Source organism: Lipophrys pholis, assembly GCF_963383615.2.
Source record: "Lipophrys pholis genome assembly, chromosome: 1".
Taxonomy (NCBI): Eukaryota; Metazoa; Chordata; class Actinopteri; order Blenniiformes; family Blenniidae; genus Lipophrys; species Lipophrys pholis.
In genome coordinates, this window is record NC_137635.1 from 29,288,239 (window position 1) to 29,307,528 (window position 19,290).

Here is a 19,290-nt window from a genome sequence, read left to right on the forward strand (position 1 = left end):
TGAAATGTTTTTCATTGTGTTTCTCAAGACTAATCTTTTGTCTCTCTTTCCCTTCCTTCTCTCTCCTTAGAGGAAGTGCCTTCCCTGATGTCTGCTGCAGCTTTGACCTGCTTCTACAGCTGAAGCTCCACCCCCTCCCCCCCCGCCTCGCTCGCTTGCTGCCACAGTAACACGAGTACAAGGACAACAACCACACCCTCCTCGCAGCCCGCGCACCAGCCCAGTGGCCCATCCGCTCCCATCGCCATCCAGCCTATCCCCATTGGACGGCCCTGCTGCTCAGAGCTCCGCGCCCGCTGACCAGCCTTACCGCAGCCGCAGCAGCAGCAGCAGCAGCAGCAGCAACACGCCCCCCCCCCCCCAGGCCCACACAGCATCTCACACACCTTGCCTTTCACCTTCGCCTTCAGCCCTCGAAGCCTCCACTCAGTCCTCAGTGTCCTTAACCTTCCTGTGCGGCAGGCTACACCCAGACTCTCACCTTTGTTGCCTGCTTCGCTGCGCAGAGTGCGACGAGTTTGGCCGCTTGTCCGTTTGCCACTTTATCTCTGAGGGATGTTGTAGATGAGAATTTTCAGGAAGCAATAAACGGTGAACGAGAGAAGTCAAGCCCAAGTAATTGGTCCACTGGATGGAATCACTTTGTTTGGAGAAATGATCCATTAACATTCAAAACCAAACGTCGTCCAGCAACATTTCACTTCGGAGGAGTCGTCTCAATCACGAGGAACGTTTTTTTTCTGAATGTGTCACAGACATTAACCACACAAACAAAACACCCCCCCCCCCCCTCCAAGAAAACCCCAAATCTCTTGGGTTGTGGATTAAAACACCAGAGGTACTTCACTCGCTCCTCAGCAGTTTTCATTTCGGTGGAATACTTTTTGCCAGAACTTCGCAATGGCGATGAACCTAACGCACATCCGCGACACAAAGTGGCTGACACTGGAAGTATGTAGGGAGTTCCAGAGGGGCACGTGTTCTCGCACTGACCAGGAGTGCAAGTTCGCTCATCCGGCCAAGAGCTGCCAGGTGGACAACGGGCGGGTCATCGCCTGCTTCGACTCGCTGAAGGTAAGAACGGAGGAGACGTCTGGGGGCCACGTCTCAGGCAGACGTGGAGATCGACTCGACACGTTCACTGTGACAGACAGTTTGAGGGGGTTGCACACTAGAAATAGCAGGCGAGAGCCCAACATCTGGCCACAGCATGTGCTTACAGCAAGTCCCGCCTATTTCTGGTCAGATGACTGAGACGTGGTGGTGGGGGGAGTGGGGTGGAGGGAGGCGGGGGGGTGCAACTTTTTTTAACACAGTATTATAAACACTTGTTTTGACTGTTGTTTACATGAGATCCTGCTGCAAATCCTTTCACACTGTGTGAATTTACTACAGCAGCTTCTCTGTGCCGGGGTTTGAAGTAAAAAGGCAGATGAATAGGCTGTCACATGTCCCAGATCATATGGATGCCCCGAGCACAACACGCCTCGACAGTTAGGGGAGCGAGATGGTCGCGTCATCATGTTGCTGAAACCACTTCCTGAGCAGGAGCCTGAGGGCAGCCGGGAGGGGGGGTTCTGTACATCTGCCTTCCTTCCAGACCAGCGTTTAGGGCAGATTTGTTCAAACTATTTTTCCAATTTTAGCCAACATGAAAAAAAAAAGAAAAGGTAAACATCTCTTATTCTCTCGCTCGTTCTCTTTCACAATCACTTTCTGTTGTTTGTTTTTATCGGAGCACCTCTCTAGAGATGGGTGGACCTTTACCCAGAGTTTCCAACACACACACACACACACACACACACACACACACACACACACACACACACACACACACACACACACACACACACACACACACACACACACACACACACACACACACACACACACACAGCTTGTGTTTGTCTTCTCCCCCTGCAGACACTGGTGACTCGTGGTCATTGACTGTGGAAGAGCAGCGCAGGGTTAAGATGAGGACAGCGTGCACACGTTGACTCACAACAGCGTTTATAGCCAGATGTGCACAGAGGAGCATTGTCGGACGCTGAAACTTTCCCAACTTTCCTCACAATGTGAACACGCCCCTCTGTGTGCGTGTGTGCGTGCGTGCGTGCGTGTGTGTGTGTCAAAATCAGCTCAGTTGAATAAACCTGCTGTTTCCTCCCCCCAACCTTCCACCTCGTCTTTAAAGAGCTCCCAACAACCAATAATGCAAATATCCAGGATTAATCCAGCGAACTCCTTCTTTATTTTCCCTGTTTGACTTCTCTGTAGTGATGCTGCTGCGTTCCAAGATCTTGGAACTTAATGAGGCGGACAGAATCTGTTGAGGTCTCAGCAGAAATCATTCGCACTTGAACAAAACTGTTCTGCAGTAATGAAGTGGTCTCTGACTTCAGTCTGCGTTCACACCGTGACGGTGGAGCTTTTATCTCCCGACAGAAGGATGCAGAGACGTGAACACATGTTTAAATTGTCATTCACACTGAGTTAAAGGTCACCACTAGAGACGAAGTGCTGGCAGATATATGGCAGGTTTTTTTTTTTTTTGAAGGACCAGAGGGTCTATTTTAGTAGTTTGGACTCATTTTCCACTAGGACTTGTGCATTGATGGAGATGGGTGATACTTTTTTTAACCACTCGCCCCATTTTTTCCACTGGTAATGAAAAACAGAGCAGGTCTCTAAAACCCACAATGGAAACCATACAAGAAGGCAGAGAGAGAGAGAGAGAGAGAGACTAGAGAGCAAATGAGGATAGAGGAGATCAAAAAGCAAGGCTGCCGATTTGCTGAACCTAAATTATAATAAGTGAGACTCGGTCAGAAATAGTCACAAACACACGCATGTCATTGTTTTTTTTTGTTTTTTTTCAGTTACGCAGACCCACAAACACCAACACTGAAAAAGTCACTTGTCCTACTTCACTTTAATTTAGATTGAGGAGTCGAAATAGGACGAACATCTCCGAAGAGTTGCATGAAGCCCCAATTACACACACACACACACACATACACACACACACACACACACACACTCATACACACACACACACACACACACACTAATGCACCCCGTTGGACACATGTGCACTCTGCCCATGAGAGAGGATCGACCTCCTTCTTGAGAAGTGTATAATTAGAACAGGTCTCACATGATCACCAGTGCATAGCTGAGCAGGTCACACCCAAACCCAGTCGTTTCCTCAACAGCCACGCTTAACTCTTCTTTTTTTTTTTTTTTTTTTTTTTTCTTTTTTACATGTTTGGAGAAGGCGCACTGAAAGGGCCACAATCCCCCCCCCCCCCCCCCCCCCCCCCCCCCCCCCCCCCCCCCACACACACACACACACACACAGCATGTGTCCTGCACGAACCCTGTCTGCAGACCCATACTGAGGGAATTAGAGCAGGGACTATTTTTGTGCCAGGAATAGCAAAATGATTCAAACTGCAGTTTCTTTTTCTCTGGGAACATGTTCACGGCACTAATCAGATGTGGACGACATACCCCGAAGCGAGACAATCAATCCGAAGCACTCATCTGGGCCACGGTATTAAAGTTGTGCGTGTTCGAGTGTGTCTGTGCTTGAAACCTCCAACAGACACGTGTGGGTGTTCGCTGGCCTTACACTTGGCCTTAACCCCAGAGTGCAGCCCTTCCTGCTGCCTGTCTATCTGGTTGGAGCAACGCAGACAGCTCAGCTATGTTGAGGCAGGGTAATATTTGGAGAAGGATAATGGTAGCCTGGACTCCCTGATTTAAAGTCAGCTTTGTAACTTTGTCTGTTAATGATTAACTACCGAGCAGATAGGTTGGGGGAGGTGTTACACTAATTTCAACGGGAATCTCTATAAACAACATGATTATAGTTCAAAAGTGGGATCTTTTGAAATGACATTTAAGAACAAAACTAAATAGAGCAGCAAACATGTAGCTTCCAGTCTCTCTTGCTGGAATTAACCTTTCCTCATGTCATTCAGCGGCATGCGATTGGAGAATCAGTTAACGCCCGCCGGCGTAAGTACAGACGAGAACGAGAGTGCAGTAATGCGTGTTAGTCGTCAGTAAATGAACTTGTTGTTGCTTGTTTTTCGTTCTCTGGTTGCTCCTTCTACTTGATTTCCCGCTCGGTCTGGTTCTCGCCTCATTTACCTCAGGCCACACCCAATCGTGGACAGGATGGTTCACATTACACCCCGGTTGCCCCCGACACCACCCTCCACCCCGGCCCGTACGCACACGCACACATTTAACGAACCCCTGTGGCATCCAGCGTGATCTGATGTAAACCCGCCAGCAGGAGCAAGTCCCCGTCTACCCCCAGTCCCGCCGTCCCCGTCATAAAAACAGGAGTGGTGAACGTCTGGCAGGGAGAACGGTTTGAACACGCACACACACACACACACACACACACACACACACACACACACACACACACACACACACACACACACACACACACACACACACACACACACACACGATGTAGACTTTGTACTTTGTCTACCTGCCAGCCTGACACACCCACTGTCATCATGTCTGTGGGTTAGATAGAATCGCAGCGTGTGCACGTGTTGTGTCTGTGGTTGAGCTGCTGCGTCAGTTGCATTATTACATTAATGTTCACACAGTTCAGGAGAACAACTTTCATTTACTGCACAGACTGAAAAAAAACCACCTGGACAGTCATTCATTTTCTTATTTTTTTTATTTTTTTTAAAGTTCCGGCTTCATCTCATAATTTAAAATTGTATCTTGGCTACATGACAAATTTTATGTCGGTAGGTTCATCCATTTTTATTGAGGCGGGTTTGAAATTAAAGCTTCTGATTGGCTAAAATCAGCCTGAAAAACAATAAGGAAGCAAGGAAACAGAAAATCGGTTTGAAAAAAAAAGATTTCAGAAACTCCAGGATGAAAACTCCACAGCAAAAAGTTCACACAAACACGATACTCATAAAACAAAGTTTACTTTTCAAGTAAAAGGAAATGAGAATGAAATGGTAATAATGGTGGATAGAATAAACTTATATAGCATTTTACACCGTTAATCACATTCACACACACACAAATGGAGGCATTTAATCCATCCACTGAAAGCAGTTTGGGGTTCAGTATCCTCATCGCCTGCTCCCTCTGTGTTCACACGTGTTTTCCACTTGGTGAAAAAGTGAAAAAACAGAAAAGAAGAGTAAGAGACCCCACAGCGAGTCAGAGCTGCAGAGAGCTGCAGAGAGCTGCAGAGAGCGACCACAGAGGACAGGAAGCATCCGTTCCTTTCTAGAGGTTGGAGCTCTGCAGGTTTTCCACTCGATATGAAACGTGAGCGTCTCTTCTGACTTCATTCGTGTCGTTAAAAAGAATCTTGAACTTGTAAACGTTTGTATTTGTCGTCTGCCTATAGGACAAGTGAGAATTGTCTTGGTAAGGTTGAAATATGTGATTCAGAACATGGAGGTCTTATAATGAGCCAAAGAAAACTTGTTTCAAGGTTTATTTTTTTACCAGATTTTTCAAGCTTGGTGTCCCAGAATAAACCACAAATGCTAAAATCAAGATTGTCTATCTTGTACAAATCATTTCACCCCTGCTTGAAAAATATATGAAATGTAAAATAAACCTTGTTTCTTCTGAAAAGCAACTCAAAACAAGATAATTTCCAGATTGTTTGACTTAAGTTATTTAAGATGTCTTAACACAAGCCCTTCTATCTCGCCGGGATATTACTTTGTGGTTGAATTTATTTTAAATGAGGTGAGATGAGACATTTAGACTAAAGACAAGACAAACATTCGGTAAGACGTTTTGAAATTTTAAATTTACTACAACAGGTCAAACATGTCTGCCGTTGCTGTAAACGTTTCTGGTTGAACGCTTGACTTCCACTATTTATTTAGTATCTGAAGCTCTAGAGAATTGTCCTGCGACATGTTTAAAAAAAAAAAAAGAAAGAAAAGATTTCAGTTCTATTCTGATCTAAAATGTTTGTATTGATGGGAGAACTATGACTTTTATTCTTCAGTTTCAAACTGAACGTGTTTCAAACTGAACGTGTTTCAAACGTGAGGAGAAAAATGTGCGACCGTCTAAAAACGCAGTCTGGACCGTCTCTGTTTTGTTCTCTTTAAATCTGTCTCTTCTCATTTTGTAGCCATATTTTGACTCTACGTTTATGTTCGGCGCTTTGATGCAGCCGTCGGGTTGCACACACACACACACACACACACACACACGAGGCACGAGGGGTAAATATTAGCCGTGTTGCTAGCCGACCGAGTTTTTATGATTTCAAGCAAATTATCCAGACTTTCGTGTGTGTGTGTGCGTGTGTGTGTGTGTCTGTGTCTGTGTGTGTGTGTGTGTGTGTGTGTGTCTGGAGCTCGTCATTGGCCACACGCCGCAACAGTTTATAACTTCTTCGACAAGAGATCCACTCCTTAAAATGCAGAGCAACACTTTGTATTTAGTTTTGGCTTAATTTGGTCTGAATAAATCGGAGGAAGAATGAGCTGCCATCTTGTTCAGTGTTTCAGTGTTTGTCTTGAACATAATAAACTTCCTTCCCTTGGTGTTTGAATAAATGAGTCACTTTCAGATATGAACTTGTTTTCTGCCAGAAGATGTGAAATCCAAAGCCGCGTGCTTCACGTCGCTCACCGACCGCCCCTTAAACTCGTCAGCCTGGAGATCGCAGGAGAGACTTCCTAAAGCATGTGCACATCGTGATGATGACAAAAGCTCTTTTCAGACTAGAGCTACACTTGGTAGAGCGCAGACCTTTACCAACGCCACATGTTAGCCGTTAGCTCATACCGATGCTAACTAGCCTGTCAGGTAGCAACATCCCTGTGTGAACGGGGAGCATCTCCATGGTAACAGACGCTGATCTCCGCCATGTGGTCCCTCTCTCATCCGCTTCGTATGGGAAATTTTTTCGTGTTTTAGGGATTTATTCGGAAAAGGCAGACCTCCAGTGTGTCCAAACCGGAGGGAATATCTTACCTCTTCAGAAGGTGATTGATCCCAAAATCTAATGGATTGGTCCTTGGATGATGACAAATCATCCCTGAAAAGTTCGGATGAGTAGTTTTTGCGAAACGTTGGTAAAATACATGCATACAAACCAATAAATAAATAAATAAATACATGCAGATGAAAACATAACCTGGTGAAGGTAACGACATAACGTGGCTCAGGCTGATTCTGGGAAACATGGTGTTTTTCCAGAGGACTTTAGTTTCATAGCGCCATATGCAACAAATCCATCTCATACGTCTTCGGCTTTAAATTAGAAAAACAAATGACAGTCCAACATGAACAAGCGAAGCGAACAGGAAAGACTCCAGCAGGTCCGATGAAGGTCTCCAAGCAGCCTGAACCTCGAGGAGCCTTGAGTCTCTCTGTCTCCCAAACTGAATCCACGAGCTGGTTCCTGATGAGAGGAACCTGATGGCTTCAGGTTACTTCAGGAACTTCTGATTCACTATCAGATTCACTAATAATAACTCCTCCAGCCTGGTTGTTGCTTTGTATGTTAAGAAGGGCAGGTCACACTTCAGGATATTCCATGAAGACGATGAAGAAAAAGCAGTGCAGTCGTCTGAAAGGTCCACATGGACTTTTCTCCTTTGCAGATGATGCATGTAATCCTCTCTGTAATTGGATTTTTAATGGGATATCTGTGGAGGCATCCACAGCGACTATATCTGCTCTTTGAATGAATTGATTCAGTCGTCTGCAGAATAAAGTTTTTACTAAAAGGACGCCATTCTCATTCAGCACGCCGTTCAGAGCTGAATCCCATCACAGGCCTTTATTTCAGCTCTGATGGTCTTCAAGGCTCCATTGTTACATCTTCCTCACGTTAATGCTGAAGTCCTGGCCTACGCACACACACACACACGCACACACACGCTGAAGCACATGGAGTCGGCCTCTGGTCCGCCGTGGCGTCACATCAGCGTCTCTGAGCTTAAGTGACGGCAGATGAGCCACAAGCGTCTTTTCTTCTCAGTGTCAGCCGCCGCCGTCCCGCCGCCACACTGGGCCCTTTTATAACGCCGCTGATACAATGATTACTTCTCTCGGGATGTTTCTGTCAGTCTCCTTTACAGACAGACGAGCCACCAAACCTCAGATACCCGAGGAACTCGGTTGCTTCACCAGTTAGCAGACGGTGACGACTCAAAGCCTCGAGGTGGAGATGACACCCACGTCCATGTGACGGGGGTTACACCGAGGAATTCATTTGCACTATTTTTCTATTTTTTATTTGCAAACTCTTTTCAGAGATTTGACTAGTATTTACATTTGAAAAGCCAAAGATGTTGGGACAATGTCTAAACGATGACTGCATAGAGGATGCAGTCATTTTTTTAAAACTCGTGCCCATTTTTTTTATTCACTTCACAGATCAGTTTATATTTGATTGCAAAACAAAGCGACATTAGCAAAAAAAAAAAAGGTAAAAGACAGCTGTGCTGTCAAAAACAGCAAGAGATCAAGTCCTTTATTTGTCACAAACAAACAATTATACACAGTAAAATGTGCAGTGAAGTGTTTTTAGTACTTGTTCGACAACGAAACAACAATTTTAATATTAAGAGTAGAAGAATAAATATTCAAAGCACACAATAATGTTAATCATGTTGAAAATTAAAGCACACAGGAGATAAATAGATAAATAAATGTAGAAATAGGTCAATAATATGATCGGGCATAATCAAAGTCATAATAAGGACATTTTATTAATATTCTATTAATAAAAGTTTCAAATGTTTCAGAAAAATAAAACAAATGAGTTCATCCCTTTAAGTCAATTGTGAGTGAATGACCCACGTTGCAGGTTTGTGGAGATGGTGGGAGGAAGCCGGAGTACCTGGGGGAAACATGCCCCAGCTGGATTAACACATATACTAACTCCAACAAGCCAATGCAGTATTTACTATAGTGCCTGTAAAGACTTTGTGGAATAAGATTACGTTTTGTGTGTGTTGGCTTCACTGTAATGTTCTGGTGAAGACTAAAAACGAGGTCCACAGCTTTTCCTGGAGGTAAAAGGAGTCAATGGAAAACCTTTCATCAGGACAGTTACTGCAGAAGAAAACATCAGAGAGAAAATCCAAAGGGACAATCTGAGTAGTGCCACATGTCTGTTTCTCCATGGTTTCCTCCTCTTCTGCCTCCCTCTCATTAGCTCTGGGCTCACAGGCCAGCAGGCAGATCTCCAGTAGTCCAGCTCAGCCATTATCCCTCCATTAGACAGGTGAGAACGCCGCTCCGAGGCACACCTATTCACTTAGCCCCCCCCCCTCCACCAGCTGTCAGGTCGCCGTCTCTCCTCTTTGAGGCCGAAACGTTTACAAGTTGCAGCCAGAAGGTGTTTGGTGAAACGGCGAATCCCAAGACAGAGAACATTGACGTGTGTCCGTGTCTTTCCTCCCACCGTGTCTGTCTTGTGCATTCCTGCTCAGAGTCACAGTGTCTGGACTTGTCCGACTCGGCCTCCGTTTCATCCTAATTCCTATCGCTGCTATTTAATGATTATTGGCACTCCGCTCCATCGACCTGCTGTGGACCGCAACAGATGATCCATTTGTTTTTGTGTCACTGAGTTAGAAGACTGGAAAGTGAAACATATCTAACATATGTACTATGAGATTCCACAATAAGGTTTTAGTCTTCGTCATGTTTTACGACCTGAAGCATCATGAAGTCTCATTAGTGTTTACGAACTGCACCGAGGCTTTTCCTCCCTTTGCTGTTTGTTTTTTCTCGTTTTCCTGAAATTAGATCAGGTTTGTTTTTGATGTTGTGGCAGAAAAATGAAAGAAAATTGGGACTCTGATTTTGCAGTTTCGGGTGATAGATGTGAGCTTCAGATAAAACACTGAATGAAGATTTCAGTAGCGGTGAACTTTGACCCCCGCTCTCAGTCAGGTCACTGTGGAAAAATATGAAACTGGAAAGAGAATCTCTGAGGAGCAAAACATGCAAACTGCAAACATGTGATGTTGAAATAAACTGTAATAAATGGCAGCGGTTATTTAATTTCCTTTATTTCCTTAAATACAACTTTAGGATCAGCACATCTCAAACTGTTGGAATAAACTGGAAAATATATGTTTTAATTCAAACTTCTGGATAGACAACTACATTTATATGTGAATAAATATGCATCATAAAAATATATATTACTAAATAAAATGATGAATATGATGAAAATAAAATTGTGAAAAATAAAAGAAAAATTGAAAAATCGTGAATAAAAAAATTAAGAAAATGAAACAAGTTGTGCTCATTTAAATTATTTCATAATCTCACATTTAAATTTTAACAAATTTAATTGAAATGCTGTCAGCTGTTCAGTTTGTCATGAGACTTAAGAATAATTGAGGTTTCGTGTGTAGAATAGTGTGACCTTTAAACACATTTCCAAATTCTTATCTTCACGATAGCGAGTAAAAATGTTTTGCGTCCAAATTGGGTTTGTTGGTAGGAGGGATGAAATAGATCTAATTTTAGAAAATGTTCTGATCGGTGTCGGAGGCGGTCGTCAGCTTCGGGTTCGGTGGTCATTTTTAGAGAAATGTTATGGTTTGAATGTAATTTGAGAAGGAAAGTCACTTCCTAAAATGCTATAGGGAGTAAAAGCCTGACGCTGGTGCTGGAGCCAAGCCTGAGAGAGATAATCACGCACAGAAACAGGATTAGGCCGGTTGACAGTGGGATTAGAGCTGTGGATAGGATTACAGTCTATGAGATCAGATTAGCATAATGCACACCAGATTAAATCTGTTAGTGCTCCAAACTAAATTAATTATCCGCTCGGCGAGAATTGCTTCGCTGCTGACGGACAGACTTTCCTCTTTCTCTTTTTTCAGGGTCTTTGTGTAATCCAGGAGTCGCAGATCAGAGAGGGGAAATGAGCCTCGCGCAGATGGTGGTGGTAGAAATGAGGATTAGGAGAGAAAGATGGAGAAAAAATGGGCTCAAACAAGGATATCTGAGAGAGAGGAGGTCTCGCGATGTGTTTCTAAACTTTATTTTTTTTATCCTTTGAAGTTTTAAGATGCCTCCCGAAGCCACTGCCGCTCAGAAATATCACGTCGTAAAGCAACTCACACCACAACTAGTCAGGAATATTAATATTGGTATTAAAGGCTGATTGATAGGAAAGAGAAAGAACTTTCCTCGTGTTGAATGTTTCAATATCTGTCACATTATTGAGTTTTTCACTGATATTTAAAGAAAAAAAAAAGCTTTTAGAAATATGGTCCCACTTGGAAAACCACTATTATGTCTTGTTTTTATGATATTTTTCACTCATCTTCTGATAAACCACACGTCCATAATCTCTTTTATTAGCTCCACGATGGAGAGTTGGAAAATACTTTCCTGTTAATGTAGAAGTTCCTAAAAGAGACACGCTGCAAATGGAACCATTAGTGTCAGATTCCTCGGGATTACTCATCTTTCAAGGTTTGAAACGGCTGATTAAGATGAATGTCCTGCTGTGACGCTCCACCCAGAAGGCCTGTAGACACGGAGGGAGTCGACTCCGTGTCTACAGGGTCCTCCATTTCCAGAACTCCCCCCCCACACCATTCTGTGAAGAGGTGCGCCGAGATGATTAAATGAACGATCCCGGGGCGCCACTCATACTTGCACAGTGAGCTCTGGATGGTTTTCATAAAGTGCTGCTGCTCAGATCAATACCTGTGTGATTGCTCTGTTATTACTGCTAATGAAAAGTGAGAGACAAACCTTGTTAGGAGGAGGAGCTCTGAACTCACCGGCGAGGGGGTGGGTGGGGGGGGGGGGGGGCATGGCGTAAATAAAGTCACATGTAAGTGTGTTTGTGTAGAAAGAGATAGTGAGAGGTGGTGGGGTGGGGTGGGGTGGGGTCGGGGGGCTAAGTTTAGATGCAGGACTTCTGTGTACGAGACATCTGACCTGAGGCGTTTCTGAGAACCAACACCTTCTCAAGTGTGAATAACTGACTGCTGTGTGTGTGTGTGTGTGTGTGTGTGTGTGTGTGTGTGTGTGTGTGTGTGTGTGTGTGTGTGTGTGTGTGTGTGTGTGTGTGTGTGTGTGTGTGTGTGTGTGTGTGTGTGTGTGTGTGTGTGTGTGTGTGTGTGTGTGTGTGTGTGTGTGTGGACACTGCTGTTCTTACGAAGAAATTCTCTCTAAATTTTACTTAAACTTAAAAACTCCACCGGACTCTTCCCTTCAGGTGTTTCCCTCCACCGTGCTGCTGAATCTCTCTGACTGACCTCCTCACTGCGAGTCGTAATCCCGCTCCAGACCTGTAATCCCGGTGTCTGTGTGGTCAGGGTGGTAATGCGCCACCGGGGGCATATTGTAGCTGTTATCATAGATTAACACGGACTCCCGCCTCCATATCTGCACATCGACTCCCTGAATGCTGAGTGTGCGTGTGTGCGTGTGTGTGTGTGTGTGTGTGTGTGTGTGTGTGTGTGTGTGTGTGTGTGTGTGTGTGTGTGTGGTGTGTGTGTGTGTGTGTGTGTGTGTGTGTGTGTGTGTGTGTGTGTGTGTGTGTGTGTGTGTGTGTGTGTACATGACCTAATATAGAAATCCCCCCCCCTCCACAAAGAGGCATCACATGACATGCCTAATGTCTTCTTCCTCTTCTTTAGGAGTCTGGCTGCTAATTTAATGCCGAATTAAGTGGCTGAAGACAAAAAGGAAATCAATTGTACCCTACTCTAAATGGAAAATATTGATTGTGAATTGCTGATTACGTTTTGGTAGCTTGCAAATGTATCGAAGACGTCTGAATTATTGGAGCTGACCATGCGTCGTTCAGTCTGCAGACGACGTGGAAATTCCAGTTTCCTCACGCGTGAGGCGAACTGTACATTGAGGTACGCTAAGCGAGGCGATATATATCTTAATTCTACGCCATGTTTGAGTGCACAGTGGACAAAGAGAGCGACCACAGCGCCGGGTCCTTTGAGTCTCCCACAGAACAAAGCTTCTTTCACAGTGTGAGGAGAGAGGGCTTTCATCTGGCTGTGTGTTTAGACAGAAGCCACTGGAACGCAGGGTGGAGACCAGCGTGGCTTCACACCGTCACACCACAGCACCGCCGCTATACAGAGGAAGGCACACTTTGATCAAACGCAAATATCTTGTGTTATTTAATAGTTGCACTGCAGATGATATTTATACATCCGAACCCACTGCTTGAAATCAGACATACAAAAGCAGACGTAGCTGCCAGGAGCCGGGAAAGTAAAGTTTTAGGAAATGTCTTGGACAGTTTGAAGCCTGCAGGAAAAACTGTCACAGATTTCAAACGTCAGAGGGAGAATATCATAAAGCAGTGGTTTCCCAGGAGAGCGCCCCCCCCCGGTGATCTCTGGTGCCCTCCTAAGGCCCGCCGATTAAAACGAGTGTATCCGCAAAACTTCTGGGGGTTCTGTTTACACGACACCGGTGTTCAGATCCACTGCATCCAGAGCTTTTTTATAGCGGATCCCAAAGCGGAGCTTTTATGTCACGGGTGGGATTCCTGCAGAGACTGCCGGGGTCTACGGAGCGCTGTACTTCATTTTCATCTCCCCCCCGTTGGAAACAGTTCCTTCTGCTCATGCGCAAGTAAAAAAACATGGCGGAACCGTAGTGGTTTGACTTGAGGTCTGTATTCTAGTTTTATCGTCCAGATCAGTAGTTTAATAGTTGAGACGCTCCCCTGATAGCATCCGATTCGTCGTCAGGCCATACAGATGTCGGCTTCTCTCACTTTTGTTCACGTTGATAGTGTATTGTTCTCTGCACACGTCTGTGTGGTTTCATTACAAAAACAAGCAACAGTGCCCTTCCGTGGCCCGGCATACCAACTACATTGTCGTGTGTGTCCACTGCTGCAGTGTAAACGTAACACTTTTTAACAGATTAGGTGTCGTCACGTGAAACGTTGTTGTGTAAACGGGGCTTCAGAGTTTCAGGAACTCAGGTTTTGAACCGTTGTCCTCAAGCAGGGGTGTCAAACTCATTTTAGTACAGGCACCACACATAGAACAATTTCATCTTCAGTGGGCTGGACCAATAAAATATTACCGTAATAACCTTTAATTTAAAAAAAAATTGTATTTAGCTTTGCTGTGATGTAGAGTATTTGTGATGAAAATGTCTATATTTTCCCCCCAAAACAAACAATTAAAATAAAATAAAAATCCCCAATCTCAGCATAAAGCCAATTTTAATGAAACCTTGTGGTGCAAAATACTGTGAAATGTCAAGAAAACGTCTCCTATAGTTGTTGTATTATGCTTGTTTTTACAAACCTTGACAGAAGGGCTTTTTTTTTTTTAAATCATTATTTTTTAAGAAATTTGTAGAATTTGCTCGGTGGTTTGGCCAGACTGGAGCCTCTTGCAGGCCAGTTTTGGCCCACGGGCCTTATGTCTGACAACCCTGTCCTGAAGAGTTAGAAGGTGGATTGTGATAAATATAAAAGGAAAGAAAACATTTAACATATGGCTTCATGTAAAACATCAAAACCTAATGGACAGGTTATGATATCAGTTGAAGTGGTGATCACTGCTTTCATGAGTAACTGGGAAAGAGGAACATTCCGACTTAAAAATGGGAATAATACAGCTCAACCCTGTCAAACTTGGAATATCCCACTAGGAAAGTAGGAAGTTTCTGGAGGTTGTGAGGATCAAGCCTCATGTTTCTTCTCACTGAAGTTGTAGATCTTCATGAGAAGTAGAATTTCCTGACCTTACGCGCACTGATTACATTGACAATACAAACACTCCCAGCTCGACAGGGGGACTTTCCCAACTGGTAACATTCCCAGTTCCCAGCTATACAAATGCACCACAAAGCCAGACTCGCTGTGCATAGCCACATAAATATTAGGTAGAAAATATGATAATGAAGTCAAGTATATTCATGAATAAAAATCCCAAAACTGCAGCATGACGTGAATGAAAAGTCTTTATTTATCATCAGGAAGAGTTTGCAGAACTTGAAGCACTCTCATGACGAGTGGAGCGTTAAAGATTAATGACGCTACATGTTTAGCTTCGACTGGCAGAACAGCCACAAATCAGCCAGCCTGAGAGCTCCGGACTTCCTAAAATGACCTGAAAGCATTTAGCCTTTCTAAACAAGCCGTCCTGAAGAGTTACGAGTCGTGGATGTGGGGCAGCGCCGGTTTATTGGGTAGATTTTCCTCGTGCCCTCGGGCAGAAGCCACCGCTTTCCCCTTCACGCGGTTTCTCCTCTCGTTCTCTGGCACACGTCTGTGGAAGATGACGGTGAAACGTCTTGTTGCTCGGCCTCCTCTCCTCAGGAGGACTGGACGCGGCCCCTCCCAGCATTCCTCACACATTGGTTCATTGTTTGTTTAAATCCCACACAGTCACAAAAGCAGGGCGTGTGTCTGCGGGTCGGCGGCAGAGACTTTAGAAGTGAGAGTGATCGGGGCGGGACGTGTTTTCACTACTTATCAAACAGGCCGTCCAGTAGCCACTGGGATTATTGTTCCCAGTTTGGACCCCCGCCGGCAGCATGAAACATGGCCTGGACTGAACTTAAAGGAGGCGGGACGATTCAGCAGAGCAGCTTCTCCCACACTGGAGCAAAAACAGGCCTTTAGTAACTGGATGCATTACGTGGAACATTAAAAAGTGGATTTACAGTCATTCATTTGTTCTTATAGTTAACTAGAACACATTTCTGATAATAACCTGAGGCAAGGTGTAATTTACAATTATTTTAATTTTTACAAAGATAGTATAACGGCTTGTTTTGAATCAAACTTGTACAAAGTTGATTGTTTGTTGAGGAAAACATTGATTAAGCTAAATGCTAGAGCTAAAATTAAAAATTTAAGGTAATTCAGCTCTGGCTCTCGTTGAATTAGCTCTTCCTTTCTTAAATCATTTTTTAAAATGATTAAGCAAAATAGACTTTCTAATGGTTTTCCAAAAGTAATAATCGTCCCCAAACCTGGAACGACGCCCCAGAAGTGTAGAAAGTCTGTCCTCTCTCTCCCTGGCTTGTTTCAGTTTTTAAAAAGTGTGTTGCTCCAAAGAGCCAATCAGAATCAAACCCTATATAGTGTCATCGGGGGTTGAGCCAATCCCAATCAAGGTAGGCCCTCCCTTTGACTCCTCCCACAATCAGGCAGCTCTGCTCTGGCACATGGCACCACGAGAGGAAGTACTTCCTCCTCTAACCAAGATGTGCATGTGTGGGCGGAGCCAGTCTAGCTCACACAGACACAGCAGATTCTGAATGTAGCTCCTATGATCTAATATTCAAATGAGGAAAATCAAGTAAAATCTGGATTTGAGGCAGAAAACTTTAACTACAATTTTTGGACCAACGAGACCGTGTGAAATAATTAAAACGCTGCATAGTATGACTCCTTTAAAGGTTAAATTCAATATTTTGTTTGACGGAACTGACTCAGGAGAACAAGGAGAAGTAGCTAAAAGTTGTTCAGTAATAATAACACTCCATTTTATTTCTAGGCACCTTTTAGAACACTAAAGGTCACCTCATGGAAGTTTAAAAACAACATAAAACCCTAAACAAAACACAATAAAACACAGGTAGTATAAGTGGGAAGGGAGTCCATGTTCCGGAGGTGGGAGGGAGTTCCAGAGTGTTTACACATTAAAGACTAAGACCCCGTACACACGGGAACGCCGTTTCATGTAATCAAATCAAATCAAATCAACTTTAATTATATAGCACTTTTTTATACAATTAATGTAAAACAAAGTGCTTAACATGATTTAAAAACAGTGCAAAGATACAATAGATAAAGTGAACACGCACGCACGCACACACACACACACACACACACACACATACACACATGCAGACATGCCGAGTGGTATGGAGACATGGCAGGACACTGAGGACTAAGGTGAGGAAAGGGGCCGTTCACACTGGGAGTGGCACAGCCTCTAACCACGGGGGGGCGCTGCCCCACATTGTCTTTAGGAACGGGTTCCAGAGTGGAGAAATTTGAATACACTACCTCGGCTTTGACGTGTGGATAAACAAGACGCACACATTTGCAGAAAATAATGATGTCATCGCCCCACCTCTCGACCCGATAACCTCGCAGCCTGATAGCGTCGCGACCCGATAGCGTCGCGACCCGATAGCATTGCGACCCGATCGCATTGCGACCCGATAGCATTGCGACCTGATAACGTCCCGACCCGATAACGTTGCGACCCGATAACGTCGCGACCCTATAGTGTTGTGACCTGATGACATCCCGACCTTCTCTGTGATGTCATTTAACAACAACAATGCCGACTACCTGCTCCAGATCGAGCTGCAGAAGCTACTGATTTGGTTTAATAAGTCCGGATGTTTATTTCCCGAATATGAGGATAAGCAGTAGGATTCTCCGCATCTTCTTCTGCGGTCTTGGTGTATTTCTGTGGCAGTTACAGCACCACCCAAAGGCCTGGCATATGTACTACATCGCTTTGACGACTTGATGACTGGGATTGTTTCAGCTCGTGTGGGCAGGCCCTCCGACTTCTTGTTTCTAAGTAAGACGTTTGGCCTGTTCCAGTCAATAGATGATTAATTGATCATAGCTTTGTTCCTGAGTTTGACTCAGTGGTCTCATGTTGGGCAGTGAGAAGGCTTTGGTGACGACAGACAGGCCGAGGTCACAAGAGTCAAAAGCAGCATTTTGTTACCTGAAAATGTGACTGCTGCTCCGAGCTCTGGGCTGCTACACCCAGAATCCGGAGCCGATGGCGTCTGTGTGTATAAAAACAGGTGTAACATGTGGAAGCGGATCTACTGAAGTGACGCACTGAGGATCACGTCTGATAGGCGTGTGTGTGCTTTTTGTGTCTATTGGTCTCGACTGTGTAGAACGCTGGGAGGAGAATAACAGATTCACTTACTTTGTTTATGATTGTCTTTGTTTTGAGAAGGGCTGAATCAGCTCAGCAGAGATGCTGTTACTTTATTTATTATTAGATATTTGTTTGGGGTGACTGATTGTTCCATATTTTTGAGATATTTGATAACTTCCATCACCAATATGTCCGCCTCATGGCATCACGTTTCATTTTGTCCATGTGGCAGCTCAGCGCTCCATCCAAAGGTAAATACAAGCGAGCAAACATGGAAGTGATTCATTTCCAGCAGGTCTTTTAGGTTTGAGCAGCGTCTGATGCACAAAAACATCCTCCTTTTCAATATTCCACTCACGGCGTTGATCCAGTATAAAACGCACTAAGGCTGCTTTCTGCAGGATCAGACACTGGACCATGTCCACATTCTGCTGTTCACTTCTGAAATCCATTGTTGTTAATGATTAGGCAGGTTTTTATGATCTCCTTTGATTATTTGATTATTTGATGAGTTAATGGGTGAAATAAGGAGTGCAGCAGTGTCACAGTTTACTTTAGTTAATATCTACAAACCACAGACCAGCATCGTGTGTGTGTGTGTGTGTGTGTGTGTGTGTGTGTGTGTGTGTGTGTGTGTGTGTGTGTGTGTGTGTGTGTGTGTGTGTGTGTGTTGCACACGTGATGGTTGGCTCCTACAGTGACATTTTATCATAATATTCCTGCTTAATGTGCTTTTTAATGTTTAATGTAGCGCCTCTGAAACTCTCCTGCATCAGCAGAAACTTTCCTGGAACACATTTTGGTTAATGAAGACGGACATGTTGACTAACTGCTCATCAACCTGCTCTGACTGTAAGGAGTTCAGCTGGCGAGGTGAATAAATCATTCCGCTTCTTTGGTTTCTTCGTATTTTGTTGAGATTACCGCAGTGCAGCGATGGGTGGATGTTTCACTGAGCCTGACGCTGATTTCAGGTGAACTTGGCATCACTCAGCGGAGGCAGGAGATAAAATGTCTGAGATCTCTTCTGGCTCCTGCTCTGCTTGTGTCTGTAGTGTTTTCCAGCTGCCAGCGATCAGGCAGATTCCAGGAATCACCGTGTTGTTCGAACGCGAGCGTTTATCTGCTCCGTTGCTGTGGACACCATCTGTAGTGGCTCCTCAAGGCCGCTCGCGTCACAATAACAAATCTGAAATCGAAGCGAGGGGCTTCCTGTCCTCATCGTGTGCGTCTCCTCTTCTCCCTCCCCGCCTTGGCACTAATCACCTCTTCTGCTGCTTCTAATGTTTCCCTGACTCTGCTCTCTCTCTCTCTCTCTCTCTCTCTCTCTGCTCTCTCTCTCTCTCTCTCTCTCTCTCCTCATGTCACTCTGATGTTTACTCCTCCGAGACTCGATTTCTTTTTA

The 19,290-nt window shown here is 44.5% G+C and overlaps 1 protein-coding gene across 17 annotated transcripts in view; it reads left to right on the forward strand.

The window, feature by feature from the left end:
- The window catches only part of mbnl1 (muscleblind-like splicing regulator 1), a 42,880-nt gene that overhangs the window by 11,756 nt on the left and 11,834 nt on the right, over positions 1-19,290 (forward strand). For 11 of the 17 annotated variants that reach the window (XM_080475690.1, XM_080475695.1, XM_080475689.1 and 8 more), the window contains exon 2: positions 71-1,074. The exons of the other annotated variants lie outside the window; for them this stretch is intronic. In XM_080475690.1, the coding sequence (XP_080331816.1) occupies positions 901-1,074 (174 nt within the window). In that variant the 5' untranslated portion in view covers positions 71-900. The remainder of the gene's footprint in view (positions 1-70; positions 1,075-19,290) is intronic. 17 annotated transcript variants of the gene reach the window in all.